Source organism: Poecilia reticulata, linkage group LG5 (genome assembly GCF_000633615.1).
Source record: "Poecilia reticulata strain Guanapo linkage group LG5, Guppy_female_1.0+MT, whole genome shotgun sequence".
Classification (NCBI taxonomy): domain Eukaryota; kingdom Metazoa; phylum Chordata; class Actinopteri; order Cyprinodontiformes; family Poeciliidae; genus Poecilia; species Poecilia reticulata.
The window spans coordinates 6,202,077-6,224,748 of record NC_024335.1 but is presented as its reverse complement, the minus strand read 5'-3'; the positions used below and the strand labels follow the sequence as shown (position 1 = coordinate 6,224,748).

General features: G+C 37.6%; 2 protein-coding genes across 6 annotated transcripts; both read left to right on the top strand.

The window, feature by feature from the left end:
* Nucleotides 1-2,434: 2,434 nt before the first annotated feature.
* Nucleotides 2,435-8,611, top strand: emp3a (epithelial membrane protein 3a (MAM blood group)). Of its 3 annotated transcripts, none has more exons than XM_008408613.2 (6): nt 2,435-2,608; nt 4,241-4,313; nt 4,447-4,547; nt 4,676-4,778; nt 4,892-5,032; nt 8,224-8,611. In XM_008408613.2, the coding sequence occupies exons 2-6, from the start codon at nt 4,247-4,249 to the stop codon at nt 8,397-8,399; spliced, it is 588 nt and encodes a 195-aa protein (XP_008406835.1). In that variant the 5' UTR covers nt 2,435-2,608; nt 4,241-4,246; the 3' UTR covers nt 8,400-8,611. The 3 variants fall into 3 exon arrangements, with proteins under 3 accessions (XP_008406835.1, XP_008406836.1, XP_008406837.1); XM_008408614.2 differs by having other exon boundaries at nt 4,176-4,313; XM_008408615.2 differs by lacking the exon at nt 4,241-4,313 and having other exon boundaries at nt 2,438-2,608.
* An 87-nt stretch (nt 8,612-8,698) lies between these two features.
* Nucleotides 8,699-22,093, top strand: fam83e (family with sequence similarity 83 member E). 3 transcript variants are annotated; one of them, XM_008408611.2, is made up of 10 exons: nt 8,699-10,989; nt 11,118-11,783; nt 13,348-13,494; nt 16,517-16,641; nt 16,728-17,156; nt 17,650-17,709; nt 19,779-19,832; nt 19,913-20,129; nt 20,554-20,760; nt 21,756-22,093. In XM_008408611.2, exons 2-10 carry the CDS (start codon nt 11,319-11,321, stop codon nt 21,948-21,950), a joined length of 1,899 nt encoding a protein of 632 aa, XP_008406833.1. In that variant the 5' UTR covers nt 8,699-10,989; nt 11,118-11,318; the 3' UTR covers nt 21,951-22,093. The 3 variants fall into 3 exon arrangements, with proteins under 3 accessions (XP_008406833.1, XP_008406832.1, XP_008406834.1); XM_008408610.2 differs by having other exon boundaries at nt 11,056-11,783; XM_008408612.2 differs by having other exon boundaries at nt 8,699-11,783; nt 19,913-20,133; nt 20,557-20,760; nt 21,756-21,950.
* Nucleotides 22,094-22,672: the final 579 nt, after the last annotated feature.

Sequence of the window (22,672 nt, the reverse complement as noted above, 5' to 3'; positions counted from 1 at the left end):
AAATCACAGCAGTCTCTCAGTTCATTGAACAACACAGAATATAAGCAAGCAAAGAGCTTATTTTTTTTATATTTTTATACCATCATAAACAACAAATAGAGTTAAAATGCACATTTTCTGTGTGTAACTAATGTCATATCTTCTACATTATGCTAAAACAATAAAAAATAGTTGGGTTTAATTCTCTTTCATACTCAGTCTTTAGTGTAAGACAGTTCAGGACGCCCCCTTGTGGATGTCAGTAATCCCTTCACTCCTTTCAGAGCCTGAGATTCATTGCTGGTGTGTTTTTCAGAGAAGAAAAGCAACACACGGAAAACATTTATTCCTGAAGGTGGGGTCTCTGTGTGCAGGTGAAGTTTTCTGAACCTCACCTGTGGGACTGACCACCTGTCTGAGCTCGGGGACGTGGGAGGGGCCCACGGCAGGGGCCCACGGCAGGCTCTGTCCTCGGATGCCCTCTTGACTGAGTGCTGGTGGTGGGAGACAGTAGGACTCTGGCTACATAACATCACCATCTCCCACTCCAAATAAGAAGCTGCTGCTGAACTGCAGAGCTCCTTCAGTGACAAATTGCTGCATCGCAGCTCCAGCAGCTGTTAGACTTTGTAACACCACTGCTCCCTTCTGGTATTTGCACATTCCAGCTGATATTTGCAAAGTTTTCTGAGTTTTGTAAATAGTCTGTAACTTTTTTCCTATCTAGATACATGCACATTTTGTGCATTTTTAAAATTATTCAACTCAGTTGCACATTTTTATTAATCTGAGTACACTATTTACAATAACCATACTGTAAATTTGCCATTAGTGTACTACAGCTGTACTTTATCATTCCTCAGCTGCACTATGTGTGTAACATACCTTCTATAATTATCATCATTTGTAATTAGCTTACCATATCGGTGTTATTATGACTATTGAGATTAACCTTACAGGAGTAGCAAGCTAAAAACATTTGGAGTTTAAAATGCAGATGAGATTTAAATGTGCCATATCATTTAAGCTGCACACACCACCCTGAAACATTCTTTCTTCCTTTTTTCAGTTCTTTTATGTAATGTTTGTTTGTTTTTTTCATTTAACTTATAGTTTGAATGTCACTTCAATTTAACTTTAACTGGCTGCTACACTAAAACCTCCCTACTTTGGGACAATAGAAGATATTTATATTATATTCTATGCTTTCCAGTGGATTTATTTTTCAAGTGTAACACAGTAAAGGGCACTGAATCTAAATCTTGTACCACATTTCACAGTTATGAGTAGCTTTGTGTTTGTTTACATGGAGGTTTGTGGCTGTAAAGGGGTAAAATGTAGAAAAATACAAAGGGTGTGAGTAGCCAGTATATTCAGAGATGGGTAGTAACTGGTTACATTTCCTCAATTACATTATTTGAGTAACTTATTTGAAAACATTTACTTTTATTAAGTATTTTTACTCTTACCTGAGTACATTTTCTGGTTTCTCTTCCATTGAATGAAGAACAAACATGTTTTAACCAGAAAATCACCAGACAGACACACAGCTGCAGGTTTTGTTGAAACTTAGAAAAATTTTATTTTGCCTGATTTTGGATGAATTATTGTCCTTTTGGCTCTTAAAACACCAAAATCTCCACTAAACTTTATATTTTGGTCTATCTGATGATGTAATTTTTAAATATTAAATGATTAATAATTTAATCAGTTACTCCGTACTTGATTAGATGTTTTTACCAAATACTGTTTTTCTCTTACTTGAGTAATTTCTTGACCGGCTACTTTTTACTTTGAGTAAAAGTACATTGAAGTCGTGCTATTCTTACTTGAGTACAGTTTTTAAATACTTTGGATACCCTGTCTGTATCACCGGTGTTGTAGTTTGGAAATATTTTCTTTATAGCTTGAGATGCATCAGATATTATTTGTTAATTTTATACATCAAGCAACCAAATGTAAGTCTATGTCAGTCAAATAAATAAAAAAAAGACTGTTTAGAGAGAAATAGCGAAACTTAAATAATAAAAAGTGAAACTTTTATTTGATTTAAGTGAATATCTTCAGACTGTTGTCTTGTGCTCTGGGTGGTCTGAGACTTCCTGCTCACTAGCGATCAAAAGCAATCTGCTTTTTCCTGTCTCTTTCCCAGCTGCCACATGTAGGAAGTTGTAGCTTTTATGAACAGCTGGACGGACACCAAGAAGACATTTGCAGAAATGTAGCACAACTTGCACATGTAGTAAACCCTGTACTTGCAATCCTTGTGTTTCCAGTTCACAATGGAAAATCAAACCATGAGTATTTTTGCTGTGTTAGGTACAGTGTTGGTCATTAATTTGTGTGTTTATGCATTACCAGGGAAACGCTGTATCTGGTACAATTGCCCAACACAGCACCAGAAATCTGTTGACCGCAGCTCTTAGGGGGAGGGCAGAGAAATGTTTTTGAGGAAATGGGTGTAGAGAACCCCTCCTATGCCCAACTCTGCATTCCCCCTCTGCACTCTTTTCTTCAAGTTAATTTTCCCAAACGCCTCCGCAGAAGAAAGACGAGAGGAAAACAGCAGAACAGCAGCTGAACCATCAGAGGATCCAGGAGTTTATATCCTGTTGCTCTGAACATAACGGTAAGTTTTTCTCTTTGCAACAGCCTGGGACATATTAGATTACGTACGCCAAAATAGGTCACTGGATATTTTTATGAAGATGTTAACCAGAGGGCTTGCAGACGTAATTAAATGTCCTAAAATAGCTTTGGACTGAGTGTTTTACACGAGTAGAATGATGGTTTAGTGCATTTATGACTGGTTTGCATTTGTAAGATTCCAAAGTTACATCTGCATATAAAGAGTCGTTCAAACACATTTCCCTCTGACCACTTCCTGACAATAACGCAGCACATGGAAGGATATCAAGCCTCCCTCTCTAGAGTTTTACTGTGGATATGTTACATTGACAATGGCAACGTGCTATATTGCTTTATTACAAATCAATTTGTTCTAACTGGAATGTAAAAGTGAAGTTTAGCAAGAAGAAGCAGCAATGAACTGATGCTCCATATTCCATCCTAAACAATAACACTGAATGTCAGGATTTATTGGAAAGTAAAGCCAGAGATCACGGTAAAAATTGATGCATTTTTCAACCAGCTAAAGGTTTTGCTAACAGTCCAAATATTAAACTGTACACTTGCAACATGGTGCATTTATTTCAGATACGTAAGTGAAGTGGAGCAAGTTTTAAATCTAAATGTTGTTGCTTTCACTTTCATCATAATCAGACGACGGCTGGCTAGCTAATTAAAAATGTGGACAAACTGCAGCTGAAGGGATAATTAAATCCATCACAACTAAAACATCTAGGTAAATATACACCTCTGGAAAGAATTAAGAGACCACTTAAAACAATCGGTTTCTCTGATTTTATTTTTTGTAGGTATATGTTTGAGTAGAAAGAACATTGTTCTTTTATTCTATAAACTACTGACAACATGTCTCTGAAATTCCAAGCAAAAATGTAACATCTATGAGAAATGGTCAAAATAACAAAAAAGATGCAGAGCTTTTAGTGCAGAGCTAAAACTAAAACAATTTTGTTTTAAAGCTTTTCATTACCAACAGAGGCTTTTGTACAAAGTATTAAATGAAAATAAATAAGTGTTTAATACTTAAATCCTGTGTCATTTCATATTGTTACATATAACTTAATTTCAGATTTTTATTTTGATTTATTTCTTTTCATTCATGCGCTACTTGGATTGGCATCAACACCTTTAATGTGTCAATAGCATCTTCAGAAACATGTTTAAAATGAAAAGTTGTGATATGTTTAATACTTATTTTACTTGCTGTATCTGAACACGTCATTTATATTACAACGTGATTATTTAAATATAGAATTTTATTTCCCTTCACAACAGAAAAGCAGAACTGAGTGAATACAGCCTTTTCTTCTCCTGCAGGGACTTTTAAATATATGTGACATTAAAATTAACTTAATTTTCATAAATCAAACTCCTAGTTTTGTTGAGTTTTTTTAAATTAAATTAGTCTTAGCAGCATGACTTAAGCCTTAAAACCGTTTCCTGTGCCTTCTGGTTGTTAAATATAGCAGAAAATTACCAACCTTAACAGAATCACTTCATCCAACATCTTTGGTGAATAAGTTTTATGTTTGTTTGTTGCATGATTTAAGAAGTTATAAAGTTTGCCTCAGAGAGTGGCCCCACCTCCACTTCTCTCTGTCTTGTGATAAATAAGATCCTCATGACAGATGAAAAGCTGCATGACGAAAGAGCTGAGTTTCCTCAGGAGCCACAAATTAACTCCGCTGGTATGTGTCATTTTAAAACATGCAGAGGGAGAAATAAAATGTTTATCCTTGGTAAAACCGTGTCTGCTGGAAATTATTTAATGGTTAAACAATAGTTTCTTCTGTTTTGACACCACATGTTGCTTGGCCGCAGGACGTATTTTGCTGCAAACAGCCATGGTGTGTCTGCTGGTATCCGTGACTGTCCTGCATCTGGTCAGCTTGGCCATGCTTTTCATCGCCACTCTGGAAAAGGTTGGGCGGAGAATTAGTTTGAATGTGCTCTCTCCTTGTTTAAACACTAGAGGGCGCCATCATACATTCTGCTTTTACAAAAGGAAGCTGTCCAGAGCTTTTAAATAACTCTGGTTTCATCGTTGCAGTCCTGGTGGGTTTGGACAGAGACAGAAATCACTGACCTTTGGCACAACTGCTTCTACATGAACTCCACACAAACCTGGGTTTGTGCAGCAGCCACCGAAAGCGGTAACTTAACAAATTACTCAACTTATACAAATTAGATTCTTCTTTAGAGTAAAATATTGTGTTTGTTGTTCTATCTTACACTCCTTTTCTTTTTTCCCCCCCACTTTTCCCAGACTGGCTCCAGTCCGTTCAGGCCCTCATGATCCTGTCTGTGGTCTTTTCGTCCGTCTCTCTCCTGGTTTTTCTCGGTCAGCTCATCTTCTTGTCCAGGGGACGTCTCTTCTACTTTACAGGCCTCTGCCAGGCATTCGCAGGTAATTTTATGACTTTATCTTAGTAAATACTGAAGATAGAGTGGATCTCAAAACAGTAACAAATGGTTTTAAAACCTGTTGACATCAACATGTACGGTAAAACTTAATACAAACAAATCTGAGATTAATTTTAAGGAATCTGATTAACTTTAAATGAAGTTCAGATATCTGAGTCAGATTTTCTTGGACTTTGGAAAGAATCAAAGGGATAAAAGAAATTTCTCTACAAATGTATCAGTCAGGACAAAGAAACGCTGCGTTCAACAAAATCATTAAGCATTTACATGATTACGTTTGTTCCATCACCTGCCCAGTTCTTACTCATTTTTAAATAACATTTTCACACATTTTCTCTGAAAATAGTTTATTTTTTTAATGTTCAACACATATGTACAATATGTACATTTTGTAAAAATGATCCGGCTCAGTTGCACATTCCTTGGATCGCGAGTATTTCTAAGAACTGCACAGTATTTTCTGTTACACTTTTGTACAGTATATTATCATCACTATTATTGTTGCTGATCTTGTTTTTTATGTAGTTTTTAACATTCAGCAACTCTTTTTTGTGTGAGCCTTTGTCACTGATGCTTCTGTTACACCTGAATTTCCCTTTTGTGTTTCTGCTCTATTTTATTTATTAACACAAATATCTGCTCAAGCCTCCAAATAATTAAATTAAGGTTTTAACTGCAAAAAGTCCAATCTTGAGTTTCTTACTACTAAACTGACAGTCTGCTGTTAGTGTTATAACAAAGTAGAAGAGATTAATGTCAAAAACTAAGCCTTAAAGTATGTATAAGATCCTAGATCCTGCAGGACACACAGTTCAGAGGTCACCAGTCTTCTGCAGAGCCGGTGGCTGCAGACAAACTCCATGTGGAATGAGTTCGGGACGAGCAGCTGCATCCCAAACTTACGTCACCAAGTGGGAATGTAGATCAGTCCTCTGGAGCAGAGGAGAAGGCTCTTTAGAGGGACAAATCATGCTTTTCTGTCTGGCAAAAGGCCCTGTTCACACAGCAGGCTCATCTTCCCATATCTGAATTTTTCAGGGGATAAAGTGACCAGATCAGACATTTTAGAATAATTATGAATGCTTTAGATACGGCTCATATTGGTGTTCTGTTTGTGTGTGTGTGTGTGTGTGTGTGTGTGTGTGTGTGTGTGTGTGTGTGTGTATTTTCCTGTCACATAGGGTATTTTATAGCACAATCAAGTAACTGTGTTAGCTTCAGTTGTAAATATGCTGTATGTACCAAACATGACTTAATTTGACGACTTGAAATTGGACTTCTATCTTTTTAAGATCATAGTGTTAAACTTCAGTCCTGCAGCTTTTAGCTGCCTTCCTGTTTCACCACACCTGGCTCCTATGTTATATCAATATTATGATATTAAGCTCAAAAAAGTTTTTTCTTTTAAACTGGCACTTGGAGGAATATCCATATCCCTTACAAGCACCCAGACTCCTTTCTAATTGTTTTTATTTCACGCTTACTTGGGTATTTTAATAAATCCCTTTGTTCCAATTTTGTAGAAACAATTTGCCTTCTATTGTTTCAAAATGACAGTGCACAAGTTCATAAAGAAATGTCTAAAAGACATAATATTGGTGTGGAAGAATATGGGGGAATTGTGTTGATATGCTTGGTGCCACAAGTCGAGAGCACAGATATTGTCAGGCACACCCACTAGAAGGAAACAAACGCACCCAGTACAACACTTTCATTCTATTGGCTGAGAGGTTGCCAGGCGACGGTACTTTTTGTTTCGAAAGAGCAGAAAAGAATTTGCAAGCAGAGATTTGAGCAGGACAGGGTTTGGACCTTGAGGAGAAAGCTTCCGAGAAAGCACAGGAAATATTTGAAAGAGAGCAGAAGTTTTGAGTACAAGCAAGTTTTGAGAAGAAAGACATGAAGTCCTGCTGTTTCAAACGGAAAATATAAGCACAAGTATTAAAAGTTTTGAGAACAAAACATTATCTTGCTTTCAAACTGAAAATGTGTGCTGTCAAATTATGGCAGAAAAATTTCCCCATAGAAGAACTACACTGACCTGTTATATTTGATGAGAACCAGGATGTCTCATCCAACATCAGTGTCTGACCTCTGGAAAAATAGCTAAGAAATATTCCAGACCACACTTTTAAACAAACTGAATTTGGTAAATGTGTCTGAAGGCAGATGAGTAAAAGCATTTGGCAATACGATGTAAATATGTGAAACATGATACAGTGAAAACTAAGTTATTGGTGATTGAAAAAGATATGAATCAAAACTGACATTACTGCTAAGACAGAACGTTTCTCTAAAACTGATACAAGGAAAGGATGGAAACTGGTCAGGGAGGCTTATAGCAAAACTAGTACATTTCCTGCTAGTTATATCACGTTTTGGAGATACAAATCACAAAGTACATCACAGAATGCATGAACAAAAAAAATGAAAATGATGAAAGAGTTTTTGTCTGTATTTTATGACATCAGTCGCCTGTATTCTCTGGATTAAGGACAGAGTTTCGTCTAAAGATAAGATACAAGCCTAGCTTAGCTGTCTGATGACCTCACTCTTCAGCTTTTTGGTCATTATTTCAGAAAGTATGTTAGGCAGGAAATAATAATACCATGGATAAGCATAGGAACACCAAACTGACAGTAAAATGAGTTCACCGAAAGAAAAATGTCTATTAAAAAAAAAAACTCATTAGAGAACTAAAACCCAAGCCTCTGTGGGACACATGAAGACTATTTTGGACACAAGATGTCCTCTCAGTCTGATAGGTGGAGAAACTTTGAAGCAGAATTGGTAAATATTACCAAGTCAACATGTGTGACGTCGTTCAAAGAAGACCGAATGAATCAAAAGGTGCTTCCACAGTTTAAGGGCGTACACACTTATGCAATCACGTTGTTACACCTTTATCCCAAAGATTTGTTGGTTTTGCAAATAATTTACGTCACATTAAAGCTGGGAAAACTACCTGAAATCATTTGTCATACGTGTCATGATTAAAGAGTTTAACATTTGAGTCACATTACCTTTTTAACATTATCTTTATAATCTTAAATTTTATCAAATGCTGAATTAAATAACCATTGTTGCAGCCAGATCATTAGTATTGGATTCAGGTGCTGTGGTAGATTCTGTAGTGTGTCAGTAAATGTGACATGTTGTTTTTTATTCTTGCAGGTTTTACAGATTTTGCCGCTTGCCTCATCTTCACCTTCCACAGAAAGGAGATTCTAAGTAACTCCAGAGATCCAAGCAACGGACGCTTTGGCTTCTGCGTCATCCTGGCGTGGCTGTGCGTCCCTCTGCTTCTCATCAGTGGAGTCCTGTACGTCCATCTGCGCAAGAAGCAGTGAGGCAAGAAGAGATAAATACATAGAGGGAGCTGTTTTCAGAGAACCTTTAAATAGAACGAGGTTAAATGTCCAGGAGCGACACATTTTATTTTATTTTATTCTCCTGTATGGTGAAATAATCTTGATAGCATCTCAGAAATTATTTGAGCTCTAAGCTCATTGTGTAATATGAAGCATTATGAAAAAAGAATAAACTCATAACCTGTTTTTAATCATTGTTTGGGATCATTTTGAAGCACTCACTTTGCTTATTTTAATATTTTCAAAGAAGCACATCGTTGTGAGATCTCTACTTTACTGGAGAGGGTTTCTGTGTTAATGGGACTAAAATTTGCATTTGGATTCATTTTGTGCAAGAATGTGGCACTATGCAGCTGTACGAGAGTCACACTCTTTGTGTTTTAGTCTGTAGCTCATTCGTGGCATTCATTGTTTATCTGTCAAACTATGACCTCACCATTTTTCTGCAGAACTGAATGGGGACAAATAAGGAAGCAACTTGCCAGCGATGGCCTTTGCGTGGGTTTGGGGTAATAAGTATTTCCTACTAAATCAAAAAGAAAGCGATGTGGTTGCACCTGTTGCCTTCAGAGAGAAAGGCTGCCTCGCAACAGTTACAAGGTAAAATGTTGCCTGTTAACCCATCCGTCAGGCTGAACCAGTCTGAAAGGATAACTATGAGGTGAACGTCAGATACCTGGAAATATTGTTCAAACCTCACACACCTCTAGGAGAGGTGGAGGGAGAAACCAGCAGAAACCAAACATCCAATGCAGTATTGTCTAAAAAAAATGTCTAGTAAAATTATTTAGACATTTTTGTGACACTATAGCCACAACCCTAATAGTGCTTTAAAGGATTTTGAGTGAGAAATCAACACAAAGTGCATCAATGAAACGAAAGGAAAATTACACGTCATGCATTTGTATTAAGCTTCCGTCTTTCACTGTAATTACATTTGCAAGTCTGTACATCTCTACCAGCTTTGCACAACATGGGACTGAATCTTTTGCTTAATCTTCTTTTCAAAACAGATCAAGCTCGGTCAGATTTGAGGGAGCGCCTCTTTGAACATCCAGTTTTAAGTGATTGATTTACGTCTGGGCTTTGAGTCAATCTAATACTTTTTATTAGTTCTCTGGTCATGTGTTTACTGGTGACCTCTTAATGGAGGTCAACCTCTTCCCAGCGCAGTCTTGTGCAGCACCAGTTTAATGACCTGCATTAAACTCAATCCGTTTTACCATCAGTGCTGACCAGATTGTCTGTCACTATTGTTTGCTGTATTTCCTATATGGCTCCAGGGAACCCTCTACATGGGACATCTCATAACTTGTAGAGTGCAGGACAAACCCCTTTCGGACAAGAGTTGAAAATTTGCATCGAACTGGTTGTGACTCAAGGTGGAAGATGTAAATCACAGACGCTAACTCAGAACCTTATGTTTCCTTTTCCGAGGATCCCAATAGGAGTTTTGTCACCACCTAGTGGCTGGAATGTGAACTAGTTAACAGTTGAGCATTTTTTTTTTCCTTGATGAATAAAGGTGATACCTGTACCTGGGAGTGTGAAGCAAAGAGATTATTCAAAAATAATTTCTAATCGTTTTTTTAATTGCAATGGAATAGCAGCCTCTGCGATTGTGCAGGAAAGGGACTTTTTTGAAGAAGGTCGTGGGTTTGAATCCGTACCTGGGGTCTTTCTACATGGAGTTTGCATGTTCTCCCCCTGCTTATGTGACATACTCCACAGGTCCAAAACACATTAATAAATCACTCTAAATTGCCTTAAGAAAGGACTGTGTATGGCTGCTTGTTCTGTGTGTCTCTATCTTGTTCTCTACTGGCTGTGCAGAGTGTCCTGGGTGCAAGAATGACCCCTAAAAAGATAGTCCAGCCCTCCATGCAGCCCTGCACCGCTAGACATGAATACACACTTTGAATGGATGAATGTTTACAGTATGTGCCTAATGTGATTAATTCGCATCATACCTAATGATGCGAATTGGGTGCATCATTCTGTAGGTGCGTCATTCAAATGAACAATAAATATCTATTGTTAATCTAAATTGATATTAAGTCAGGCACTAAGGAGCAAATGATTATCATCTCAACAGATTCTCCCACCTGTGAATCTCAATCCGTCTGTCGGTTTGGGTGTAAATCTGAATATCAGTCTGAAAAAAGTTAAATACAAAAGGAATTCCAAACTTTTCAGAATCTTAAGTGCAAGAAAATGCATATTAAAAACCTTCTTCCAATTCACAATGATGTGCCCATTTGTGTTGATCTTTTCCATAAACACCCCATGAACTCCATTGAAGAGTTGTGCAAAATGTGAAAAAGTCAGAATGACATGAAACGTATTTGCATTGCTGTGGAGACTGAAGGGATTGGGCGACAACAGGGTGTCTCACACTGCGAAGCCATGTGTCAGCTGCACTGAATGTCTGGAATCTGAGAACAATGTCAGCAGGAAGGAGTGGAGGAGTTTCAGGAGTGCGATCAAACTCACCCAAGGGGAGGGACTGGTGACGAAACACAAGCTCACCGGCAGCACTTCAGGTCTTACACACAGAGCAGCACAGCAGGTGAGGAGGAATGCTGTGAGTCTTTTTTACTTGTCATTTGGACTTGCGGATGTTTCTGCTCCTCAGTTTATGGAGACGGAGCTGCTGGAGATTGTAAAATGTGGTTAATGTTTTTCCTTCATCTGAAGAGGAACCGTGGAGACTGAGATATCTGACGCCCTCTGGACAGATTGTAAAATTCCCCTAAGTGAAGACATCAATATGGATGACTGACCCTGGACATTTATTGACAGCCTGGATGTAGCATGACCTTTTGCGAACAGGAAGACCAGATTTTCTCTACAGGATGGGAATGATTTGAAGGGACAGTGAAGGCATCATCTGGAATCATGTCGAACTCCCAGGAGCAGAGTCTGAATGAGAATGTGGTTTTCCTGCCGGTGGACGAGTCCTCGCCTCAGTTCCTCCACTCTGAGCGAGAGCGCGAAGCCGTGGAGAGGCTCCTCGACAGCGGACCCGAGGCCTTCTACGGCTCCATCGGCCCGGAGCTTTCAAGCTACTTCTTATCTCCTGAAGAGGTGAGTCGGATAAGCAGCTGGGCTCAGAACTATCACTTCCACGAGCCGCTGCTGGGAGACCAGAACGGAGTCGATAGGAGCGTTGACTCGGAGAAGATCTGCTCCACCTACAACCCCTACCAATGGGACGTCCCGGTCCCCAACCTGGAGCTAGGCTGGCCTGAGATACCCGCCGGGGGTCCGAAGAACAGCGTCACGGTCCACTCCAGCCATCCTGCTGAGGGAGACCTGCAAATCAGAGAGGTCATCAGGCGACACTTACAAGCAGCCAAAACGGTACGTGAATGTTATTCTGAAAACAAAGCATCATGGGAGTAAATATGGTTCAGTTAGGGTTAATTTTTTACTATTTAACCCCTAAACTGTCATAATGACTCTGGTGTCAACATGTAAGCGTTTTGAGGGTGACAGTTAAAGCTGCAAACTTTTACAAAATGTTTTTTACATATTTGTTGAAAGTGTTGCTATGTTTTGGCAGTATACTATGAGACAGATAATCTGTGAAAAGATCAAACTCCTCCACGTCCTCCATGAGCTACTATAGCTGTCTGAAGAAACAGACTGCTGTAAGTCAAAAACAACCAAACAGAGTCAGGAGGATGGTCTTAGCACTGTCAATCAACTTTGTGTACACGCTGCCAAATAATCTAATAGCGGAGAAACAACTTACTGTTATAGAAAAACTGTTTATCATTGGTGGCTATGCTAGCTAGCCTTACCATAGTGATGAACTAGCTGTAGCATAGCAGAGGGAAAGATTGAGGGTGTGAGCAGTGCGCGTACGAGAGTGATTAACAGCACTAAGACTCTCCTCCTTGTTCTGATTTCTGCAGATGGCAGTAAGACCACATGGGGAAGAAGGTAGAGGAGCTCAGTGTTCTCACAGATTGTCTCATATTATGCTGCATAAAGATAGTTTTAACAAATATGTAAAAATACTGCAGCTTTAAAGATGAGAGAAAACGCTAAACTTTAAATTAAAACTTTCCAAAATGATTTTTATCTAAATTTCTTTTCACATGATGAAAGCTGAAGTTTCCATTTTTAGATACGTTTTAACTCAACCAAAGTGCGTTTGCATTAATTCACGGAGCTTAAATTGAAGTCATGTTTGCATGGCGCATGAAAATTAGACAAAATAAATGCAGCAAGTTCCATGCATTTCATCTAAAAGACAGAAAGAAATCTACAAAAGTAAAGTAAATCCAAAGATTGTATAAAAAGGAAAGTTTTACATCTTCTAACCTCTCACCCCAAAACACAAAGGAAACAAACATTCCCACAGTGAGAAGCATTTTTTTTAAATAGTAGCTAAACTCACTAAGAAGCATCTGACGCCGACATTTAACCCTTTCGTGCATATCCTTTTCTTGTGCTTCTGTGGATTTTTAAGTTATAAATGTACACAGAGCACTGAAGTGGACACTAATAAAATACACTATCAACTACTGGCTATCAGCTGCAAATGCAAGAAATTAGTTTTGTTAAATCAAATATGGCCGACAGACAAAAAAGTATGCCGACTGACCCGGTCCCTCCTTCTAGTGTAGACGACTCTTGCAGGTAAAAAAAATATTTTTTTTAATCATCAGATAAAGAACAATACTGCTGATGTATTTTTCAAACAACTTTGTATTTGGAGAAAATTACAATTGATCACCTAAAAACAATTAAATAAAAAAATGTCCTACCTTTTTTATGCCTTAAGAAATAATAATAATAATTAAAAAAAATTAGAAAAACATCCTGACAAAAGGATCCTAATTCGTGCATGAAAGGGTTAATATCAACAGGGAGGGAGTGTGTTGTGGTTTCTGAAACCCTGCTGTGTGTTTTGCAGGTAATCGCCGTGGTGACGGACCAGCTGACAGACAACGCGATAATCTTTGACTTGCACACGGCCGCCTCCCGAGGTGTGCCCGTCTACATCATCCTGAACCAAAGGTCTCTGCAGCAGAACTTCACCCTGAATAGGCTCAGGCATCCCGTGAGTCAACACCGAACACATGGCCATTGTTGTTCGATACGCGAACTTCACGGCGCAATGAAAGCCGCGCCGGACACAGCCCATTTATTGCATGTGTGTGTGACTCGTTGCGTATATGGGCACGCTTATACTGGGAATGTAAAATGTTGATTTAACCGCGCGTGGTTTAGCTGGTTGCACTGCATTCATTTCTGTCTCTGTTTCTTTGGAGTGATGAAAATATGGTCTGATAAAATGAAAAGGATAATCTTCGCTGCTGATGGTGGCTGGACCTGCAGTCTAAGGTGATGAGAGTGTTTTCCGACCTACTCAAAGGGACGTGATTTTTAGAGTACATAAAGTACACATACAGCGCTTTGCCAAGGTTGAACTTCTGCAAGATATTTGATTTAAATTTGACACGAAAAGCCAACAAAAAGGTAAAAAACAAAAATAAAAAAGTGCAATTCAAGGTTTAGTTTTGCAAATAATAATCAGAAAATTGTGACGTGAATTCGTAGTCAGCCATCTTTACGCTGATACTTTGAAATAAAATCTGGGTTAGCCAATTTCGCCATCTGGATTTAGGTCTTTGACTTTGACTAGGCCATTCTAAGGCATGAAAACACTTTTTTCTAAGCCATTCTCCTGTAGCTTTCGTATGTTGGTTTCCTGCTGGAAGATGATCCTGAACCCTACATTCGGTTTTTTACAGTTTTCCAACACAATGGTGTCCAAGCAATTACCACGTAGGACAGAGTCAGGGGTATCAAACTCCAGTCCTGGAGGGCCAGTGTCCTGCAACTTTTAGACGTGCCTCTGCTGCACCACACCTGAATAAAATAATTAGGTCATTAGCAAGGCTCTGGAAAACTTATCTACACAAGAAGGAGGTAATTAAGCCATTCCATTCCAGTGTTTGGCACCTGTGGCACATCTAATCTCTGCAGGACAGTGGCACTTGAGGACTGGAGTTTGACATCTGTGAGCAAGTTGAAACACTATTGGGACACAAAAATGGTCCTGAAGTTGTCTACTTACTAAAAATACAGAAATAATTGTATTGTTAAACTCTTTACTGCTTCTGTTCTCGACAAATAAACTACACATGTGATATTTAAATATGATATTGTTAAGATTTTGGTCACTTTTTCACATAAAAGTGACCAAAACCAAGTTCTGCCTTTTATACATGTGACATGTTAGATATAAAACCTGACTGTGGTTTTACAAATGAAGCTTCCTCAACTCATTTACATATTCTTAGTAATAGTCTGGACTTCCTAATGACTAAACATCTATTGATGCGTTAAGTTTCTCTTTCTCATATCCTGTTTAACTTCACAGTCTGGTTCCTGCATTTGTCTTGTTTTGGATCAGTGGATATTCTTTCATTTTTCTTGACTTACTCTGAACTTTCTGGTTTGTCTGATTCTTTAAATAAGTCATTGAAGTAGCAGGTCTAAACACATGCAGGTGTGAAACGATGTTACGGTTGAAGAAAAACAGACAGAATTAAAAGTCCATACAGGCAAACAAACATAATACTAAATTTAATTTAATCATCATGCTCCTATTTCTACTCACTAATTTTTGCACACAGTAGTTTAAAGACACTTTTCAATCTCAGACTAAATGGAGTTACGCCATAACTATTCATATCCCTGGCAGATTTAGATGTAAATTTATTTCACCAACATGTTTTTTCTGCATATAGATAATATTCGTATTTTGGAGAATCTATCCAGGGCTTCATTATGTTTCCGTAAATTTTCTTGTCTCGTTTTGAATTAGTTTGTAATCATTTAGTATATGTAATATAATTCATTTGTTGGCTTTTTTAGCACATTAACATGGTTTTAATTACACATTTTTGATAATTAATGTGTCGGTAAGTAATATATTTCATTAAACTGAGATAAGGGGTAGGATTAGATAAGTGTAAAGTAGTGTAAGCTAATTGTTTTGTTCTTGGTTACACATATTTCCTCTGATTGCTTGTTTTCCTGTTTGAAATAAATAACTAAAAGATTAGCATGAATCTCATCACTAGAGATAAATAACCAAAATGAACAAAACAAAACTGTTCAGCAATTACTAAAAAAAGCTTAGATTTTTTTTTTTCTTTAGTTTTGAGAAGAGCTGAAATATTTTTTTACGTTAACATTTTTTAATAAAAGAGGTACTTGGTAAGTGTTTTCCCCATTTAGAATATTTAATTATCTTCAGAGATGCTTCCTTCAAACTTCCCAGCCTGCCTGAACCGAATGATCCACATTTTTCCGTCTGCTTTCAGCCAGAGATGCTCTGCTGGCGGGTGTGCTGCGTGTCGTGTTTCCTCTCCTCTTGTCAACACAACGTTGTTCTGCTGGATTAAAGTCGGCTCAGCCTTTTATTTTTATTTTTTCATTTACGTTTTCGGTTTGCTCTTCTTCAGAAACGTTTCAGCCGAGTGCTTTGCATTGTTTCCAAGCTTAGATCTTCCTCTTCTGTACTGTCAGGAATTTAATCCTTCTTGTCGGCTTGTAATGTTTTATGATCAAAAACATTCAGGTTCAGAGAGACGAATGTAACCCACTTCAGTTTCAAGTCAGTTTATTTATACGTCATTTTACATCACATCATTTGATCATTTAATAACAGAAAAACATTAAAATAACATAAATTTTGAAATATGTTGTGGCTTTTTTAAATTAATAACTCAATAGGCATTTTTTTAATGATTTCCACAGAAAACAATTTGATGTGGCAGACAAAAAGCTGTTAATTTGTTCCAATGATACATAAAATCTAATTGATGCTAATTATCAAACAGAGCAATCAAGTTCAGCTTGTTCAAATTGGCTAAAGAAACATTAGACGACTGCTTAAGTTGTGTTGCTGAGTTTCCAGGAATCCCTCATGCTGAGCCTGCATGAGGTGACAGTGGAGAGGAAAAACTCTCCATTAGCAGGAAGAACCAGGACGACAGACCTCCTACAGAGCAATACTCAGTTTCTTTCAGCTTCAGTTTGACTTTATTTTATTTTTTTCTCTCTGTCAGTACATGCGGGTTCGGGTTCTTGGAGGGAAAACGTTTTGCTCCAGGACTGGGAAGATGGTGGTTGGCGAAATTAAAGACAATTTCATCCTAGTGGATTTAGAGGTAGCGATTCATGGCAACTACAGGTGAACAAAAATGTCATTTTCAAAGCATTTTACACTTTTTTTTTTGTAAGTCAACTAACCGGATATTTCTTGTGTTTTGCCTTCAGCCTCACCTGGACAGGCGCTCATCTTCACCGGCAGCTCGTCACAGTCCTGAGGGGACCGGTTATCGACTCGTTTGACCGAGAGTTCAGGATCCTTTTTGCCGACTCGGTCCCGGTTCCCGACACTTGGGGAGTCACAGCCGGCCCCCAAGTTTACAACCACTACCAGACCAAAGACTTCTCACACCTCCGGCTCTTAAAGCAGCTCTCTGCTGAGTCCGAGATCACAAACCCTCCTTCTCCGCCCGCTGACGTCTTTCTGGACTGGGAGGCGATGGGCGTTCTGCAGAGAGACAGCAGCCGGCCTGCGTCTCTTCTGGGTCTACATGAGGAAAACATAGTTGAGAAAACGTCACAGCTGGACATAAATAAGGACGGCCCCACTGAGGAAAGATTAACCCACAATGAGCACCTGGTGTGGCGCAGGAGAAGGTATGGTAGCTGGATGATCTCTCTTTCTCCTTGAAGACAAGAGAACACAGGTCAACATCGATATAACTTACATTTCTATTAGAGGTGCACCAATAAATCAGTCCTGATTTCCTTCATTTTGGAAGACCTGTGATCAGACAATACTTCCATGTGAAGCCGATGTTATCTAACAGTCTTATCTTCCTCTGTAAAAGTCTAAAAATCTTCTCTTTTTCTCTGCCGTGAGAGAAGTTCGTCCCACCAGGTCATGTCTGCAGGTTTCCAGTTAACAATAATCACCCCACTGTAACCAAATGAGCAACTTTCTAGCAACATTTCAGACAAAAATATCAGTATTGGATATGGGTCACAATTAGTATCGGTATGTTATGCTTTTTAAAGATTGGCCAGAAAACTACACCCCTAATTTTATCTTTTGACTTTCTTAATCACATAATCCACGACAACAGATGCATGTTTTTTGCTGGTTCTGAAATCTTCTTGCATTCAACAGGATGAATGAAAATACATCCCCGCTCACAACCGGAGTGACAGATAACTCAAAAACTATCAAGTGAGTCTTTTATTGGCATTAACAGACATGGGAAAAATATTTTGGCACCTCCGATTAAACCTTAAAAGTAATGCTGAAACTGTTCATCTCCACTGCGTTTTTCTATATTCTGCCACTCTAAAAGCACAAACTTTATTAGGACTTTGCATGATAGACCAACACAAAGAATAATGTACAGTTGTGAAAAGATGATATTAAAAACGCTTCACAAAGATGAATCTTAAAAGTGCGGCATGTCTTTAAATTCAGCTCACCCTGAGTCAGTACTTTGTAGAATCACTTTTTGATGCAATTATACCTACAAGTCTTTGTAAATCTATGTCAGGGGTCTACAACCTGTGGTTCCGGAGCCACAAGTGGCTCTTTGGACTTTCCACAATGGCCCTACAGAACTCTAACTAAACATTTTAAAGAACCAAGTGAAGTTTTTAAACATAAATACATTAACAAATGAATATTCTAGTAGTTTTTTCCAAGGAATAATTGCATTGGACATCAACAACAGAGTGACACTAAGTTATATTCTTCTTATTATTCATAATAGTTTTAATCTTTAGATAAATTTTTCCTGTCATTAGGTTGGAAACTATATTTTTAACTTAGTTACATCAACATCCCATCATACACTGTAAAACATTTGAAGGTGGCTTAGCTTGAAAATGAAATTCCACCTGCTGTTTTTAAAATGCAATTTAAGTCAACAAGAGTTAATTGGTTTTAAGAAATGAAAATTCATGAAGTTGATTTAACAAGAGACAAATTGTCTAAACATTGTATAAGTTCATTAATCTTTAATTGATAGTTTTAACTTAATGCTGAAATTTAAACCAAACAATTATTTCACAATATGGAAGAAAAAAAACTGTCCTCACCTAAAGAGACACATTTCTCTATTATTTTACTCACAATATAGAGTTAAAATAACAACTTATTTTACTTTAGAATAATTTCAATTCTTGTTTCAAATTGCATGAACAAAATGTCTGATCTGATAATTAATTTTATTAAACATCACAATAAATTCTGCTAGAAACACTTAGTGTGAACAGAACATTATTCTCCAACTTTAAAATAAACATTTGCCTTAATAACACAGGAGTCAGATGAATGTAACAAACCTCCATCTCAGGATACAAAAACAAAACGCTAAGCATTCTGGGAAATAGTTCCCACTCCTGTGTTTATGTTTCAGTTTTTTAAGTGCTAACCTAAAAACTCTAGTTTATTAAACTCTTGCAGGTTTGACAGAATTAATAAAAAGTTAACACAACTTACCACTGTAAGTTTATCTTCCACAAACTCATTTTTAGGTTCAAAAGTAAAACTCACTAAATTAAAGAGTAGAAGACAGTAGACAAAACTAAATGCAGCTCAAATGTTTTACTGTGTAGAAGAAAATACTCTTACTTTCTCCGGTAACTCTTTCTTTCAATAAAATCTGTTTTTTTTTTTTCAATAAAAAAACTTATTGAACTTTAACAAAAACCAGCTGTGTGTCTGGTGAATTTTTGGTTAAGTTGGGCTCTCTAAAAGATTTCCCTCAAGTATGAGTGCATGTATTGTTTGTTCTGCAGGTGTAAACGCTGGACAGATGGATATTCTGCTCAGTCAAGTGTCTAAACTAAGATTAGAGCCACATGTTTCAGTTTTTGAAACTAAGCCCCCCACATGACCAGGCATTTCACAGATTTGAACTCTCAGAATGTTCCCAGGCCTTTGGGAAAAGAAACAGAGCCACGGCATTTTTTACGGGAATCCTGCTGGAGTATTTGTGTGGAAAGTTTAATGTTGTTTTCCTCTTCCAGTTCAGCAAATCCTACATGTTTATTTTTTTTAATGGTAGGACAGAAAAAGCTTTGTTTCAGCATAATTCCCCAACAGCTTACTGACATTAGTGCACAAATGGTTGCCACGGAGACCTGGTGATGCCAAAATGCATCTATGTGCAGCAGTTTTCTAGAGGCGTGCCAATATATATTTCAATGTCTGTATTTGTCATTATACTAATCAAGAACTTTACCACTTGTTTCATCCAAAAACCTGACTGAGAATTGTTTTTATCTCTGCAGCAGCAATGCAGAAGTACTGTCAACAAACTCACTGGCTACTGAGGGAATAAAAAGGTAAAATCATAAATATACCAAACTCCTTGCACAATAAAATGTAGCTCAGCTAAAAAAATAAAAATCTGTTTTCCCTGCAGGCCTGAGTTTCTAATGGAGAGGAGCGTCACCAGGGAGCTTTCTGCAGAGAAACAGCCAAATAAACCTGAGCGGACTGTAACTAGAATCGATGTTCCTCCAGAAACAACAAATAAGTTTCAATACAAGAGACGATCAGTTGCTCTGATGGAGAGTTTTGAAGAAGAGGATAGCAAAACAGACGATGTCAGTTCGAGAGAGCACAGCTCGACTTCCAGGGTGAGTCTCTGATCCTCTAATGCAAAGTATTTGGTAACACTGATCAAATTATCAATCATTTAATATTTAAAAATGATATACTCAGATGGACAAAAAGAGGAAATTTTGGTATTTTAAGGATGAAAATGACAATAATTAATGTAAGTAAAAAAAATATTTAGGTAAAAGAACATTTTTCCAAATCAAATCAGTTTCTTTCAATAAAAACACTTATGAAACTTTAACAAAAACCAGGTGTTTGTCTGGTGAATTTTTGGTTAAAACATGTTTGTTCTTCATTCAGTGGGTAGAAAATTTAAATTACTCGAGTATAGCGTAGTAAAAATACTCCTAAAAGTACATTTTTCCAAAAAGGTTACTCAAGTAAATGTAACTAGTTACTGCCAACTCTGCTTGAATGCTGACTCTGTTCTGCTTTCCTCAGGAGAAAAAACCTTTAATCCTGAAGGTGCCGCACCGGGGCAACTTCAGCTCTGTGAGCGACATCATGAAGAGGCTGAAGCAGGGAACGCCGGCGATGCTGAGGAAAGGAATGAACTCCACCATGTCAGACCGGACCCAGTCCATGATGGACCTGAGCGAGAACAATCACAGCGACAGGGAGGCCCCAGTGCCTCGCTTCCTGAGCAACGTGAGAGATTTATCTACAGATACTCCCCATGCTTTCTGCAGCTGATGGAGAGAACAGAACAGTCTGTTATTTGTTGCTGTACGAGCAGAATTGATCAAATCATTTTCAAGCCATAAATAACCTTAAAATCCATATAATAATAAAATAGGCTCTAAAAACACACAGTCTTATGAAACAAGTTTGATTACTAAGCTATCAGATGTTGGTTAGTTGTGACAAAAAATAATTTCTTGTTTTGAGTGTAAAAGGAATGATCATTTTAAAATTAATAATCCTTTGCATATGTTTTACTTTTTCATGTTTGTTCTCCCAAAATGCCACCATTGTTTGGAGAACATGAAGAATATGTTACTTTGGGTTTGACCTTTAAATATTCAAAATAGGGAGTGCTAAATTGCACGTGCAATTAGTGAATGTGTTACAGGATTATAAAGATTGCATGCACAGATGAATACAGGTGCAAAAGTTGTACACACTGAGGATTTTGTGTGTGCTAAAAACAATCAACATGGAGAGTCAGAGAGCAGCGTGTCTATAACAGAAAAATGAAGTTGAAAGCCATAAAGTTACAATAATAACAATATTACATCAATAAAATAAGTATTTTAAAGTGTTACAATACAGCACAACATTTAAAGTTAATTATAATAAAAATAAACATTGGCTGGTGATATTTCTCATCTATTTTTTATTATTTTATTGTATAGCTTTTTAATGTTCCAGATATTCTGAAAAGCAATGCCTTTGTTGTCTTCATGCTGCTTTTCAACATCTCTAAATATAGATGCAAAAATATCACCTGCAATCTGGTTCAGGTTCACTAAACCTTATTTGTTCTGCATGCTAATGAAGGCAAAGGTGATAAATTGCATGTTTGCTCTGCAATCCTGGTTTGCACATGAAATCAAGTTTGCACCAAAAGAAACATGTGAACTAACAGATTTATCACCTTGAGACTAATATTTCTTTTCTTTTTCTGTTTATTCGTTTTCCAGCTCAACTCGGATCTAATGACGCCTGCATTAGCGCTGATGCAGAGGAGGAACGATGGAGTAAAAACCGCCCTAAATCGACCTCCAGCAAATTTTATGCCCACTGAGCGACCGCGCAGCTCCACCTTAAACTCCACCTTAAGCTCAGACTTTTACCTGAGAAAGCTGAAGTCAGACAAAGAAAAACCTGCAGTATGATGAAGGACAAGCAGAGACTTTACAGTGTTATTAGCTCCTGAAGCCGTGACACACAGAAGGCTTCATTGTGCAAAATAAACACCCAGACGCTTTATTTGCTTGAATGTTACTAAAGATAAATAAAATATTAATGCTGCTCAGGACAGTGTGTAGTTTTATTTTTGTTATTTGACAAAATTCAATGTATTTATTTTACTGTATTTAAAATTTTTTCCCTACGACTAAGTGACTTTAATGTGTCTTATGGGGATTTCATGTGATACATCAACAAATTATTGTATCGTTGTGAAGTGGAAAATAAATAAGAGATGAGTCTACCGTTTTCAACTTGCAATACATGAACATTTGGAATTTGAACATGACAAATATGCAAACATGCTGAATTAAATCCACTATATTGCCTCTTCTGGCTTCACACTGAGTTACAGTCTTGATCCATTCCTCATATGAATAAGTTAATAGGAGAACCTACTAACTACTCTGAGAAGGTGCTTAAGGGATCTCTATTTTGAGATTTTTCACTGTACCTCCAAAAGAATACGTTTATAAGATCAGACACTAATGTTGGACAAAAAGGTATGGCTCACAGTTTTATTCCTAAATCTTCCCAAAGGTTTCAGGTGGAGGATAAACCATAAACTYTTCCACACCAAACTTAACACTTCACACAATGCAGTCAGAAACGTACGCTCGCATTAAACTGAGGAGTAATTAGTAGGGAA

Bases quoted from the DNA above. Each gene is read 5' to 3' on its own strand.
- emp3a (XM_008408613.2), top strand. From the start codon at position 4,247: ATGACAGATGAAAAGCTGCATGACGAAAGAGCTGAGTTTCCTCAGGAG. The intron at 4,314-4,446 runs GTATGTGTCATT...GCTTGGCCGCAG, and splicing joins GCCACAAATTAACTCCGCTG to GACGTATTTTGCTGCAAACA. The intron at 5,033-8,223 runs GTAATTTTATGA...TTATTCTTGCAG, and splicing joins CCTCTGCCAGGCATTCGCAG to GTTTTACAGATTTTGCCGCT.
- fam83e (XM_008408611.2), top strand. From the start codon at position 11,319: ATGTCGAACTCCCAGGAGCAGAGTCTGAATGAGAATGTGGTTTTCCTG. The intron at 11,784-13,347 runs GTACGTGAATGT...TGTGTTTTGCAG, and splicing joins ACTTACAAGCAGCCAAAACG to GTAATCGCCGTGGTGACGGA. The intron at 20,761-21,755 runs GTGAGAGATTTA...TTCGTTTTCCAG, and splicing joins TGCCTCGCTTCCTGAGCAAC to CTCAACTCGGATCTAATGAC.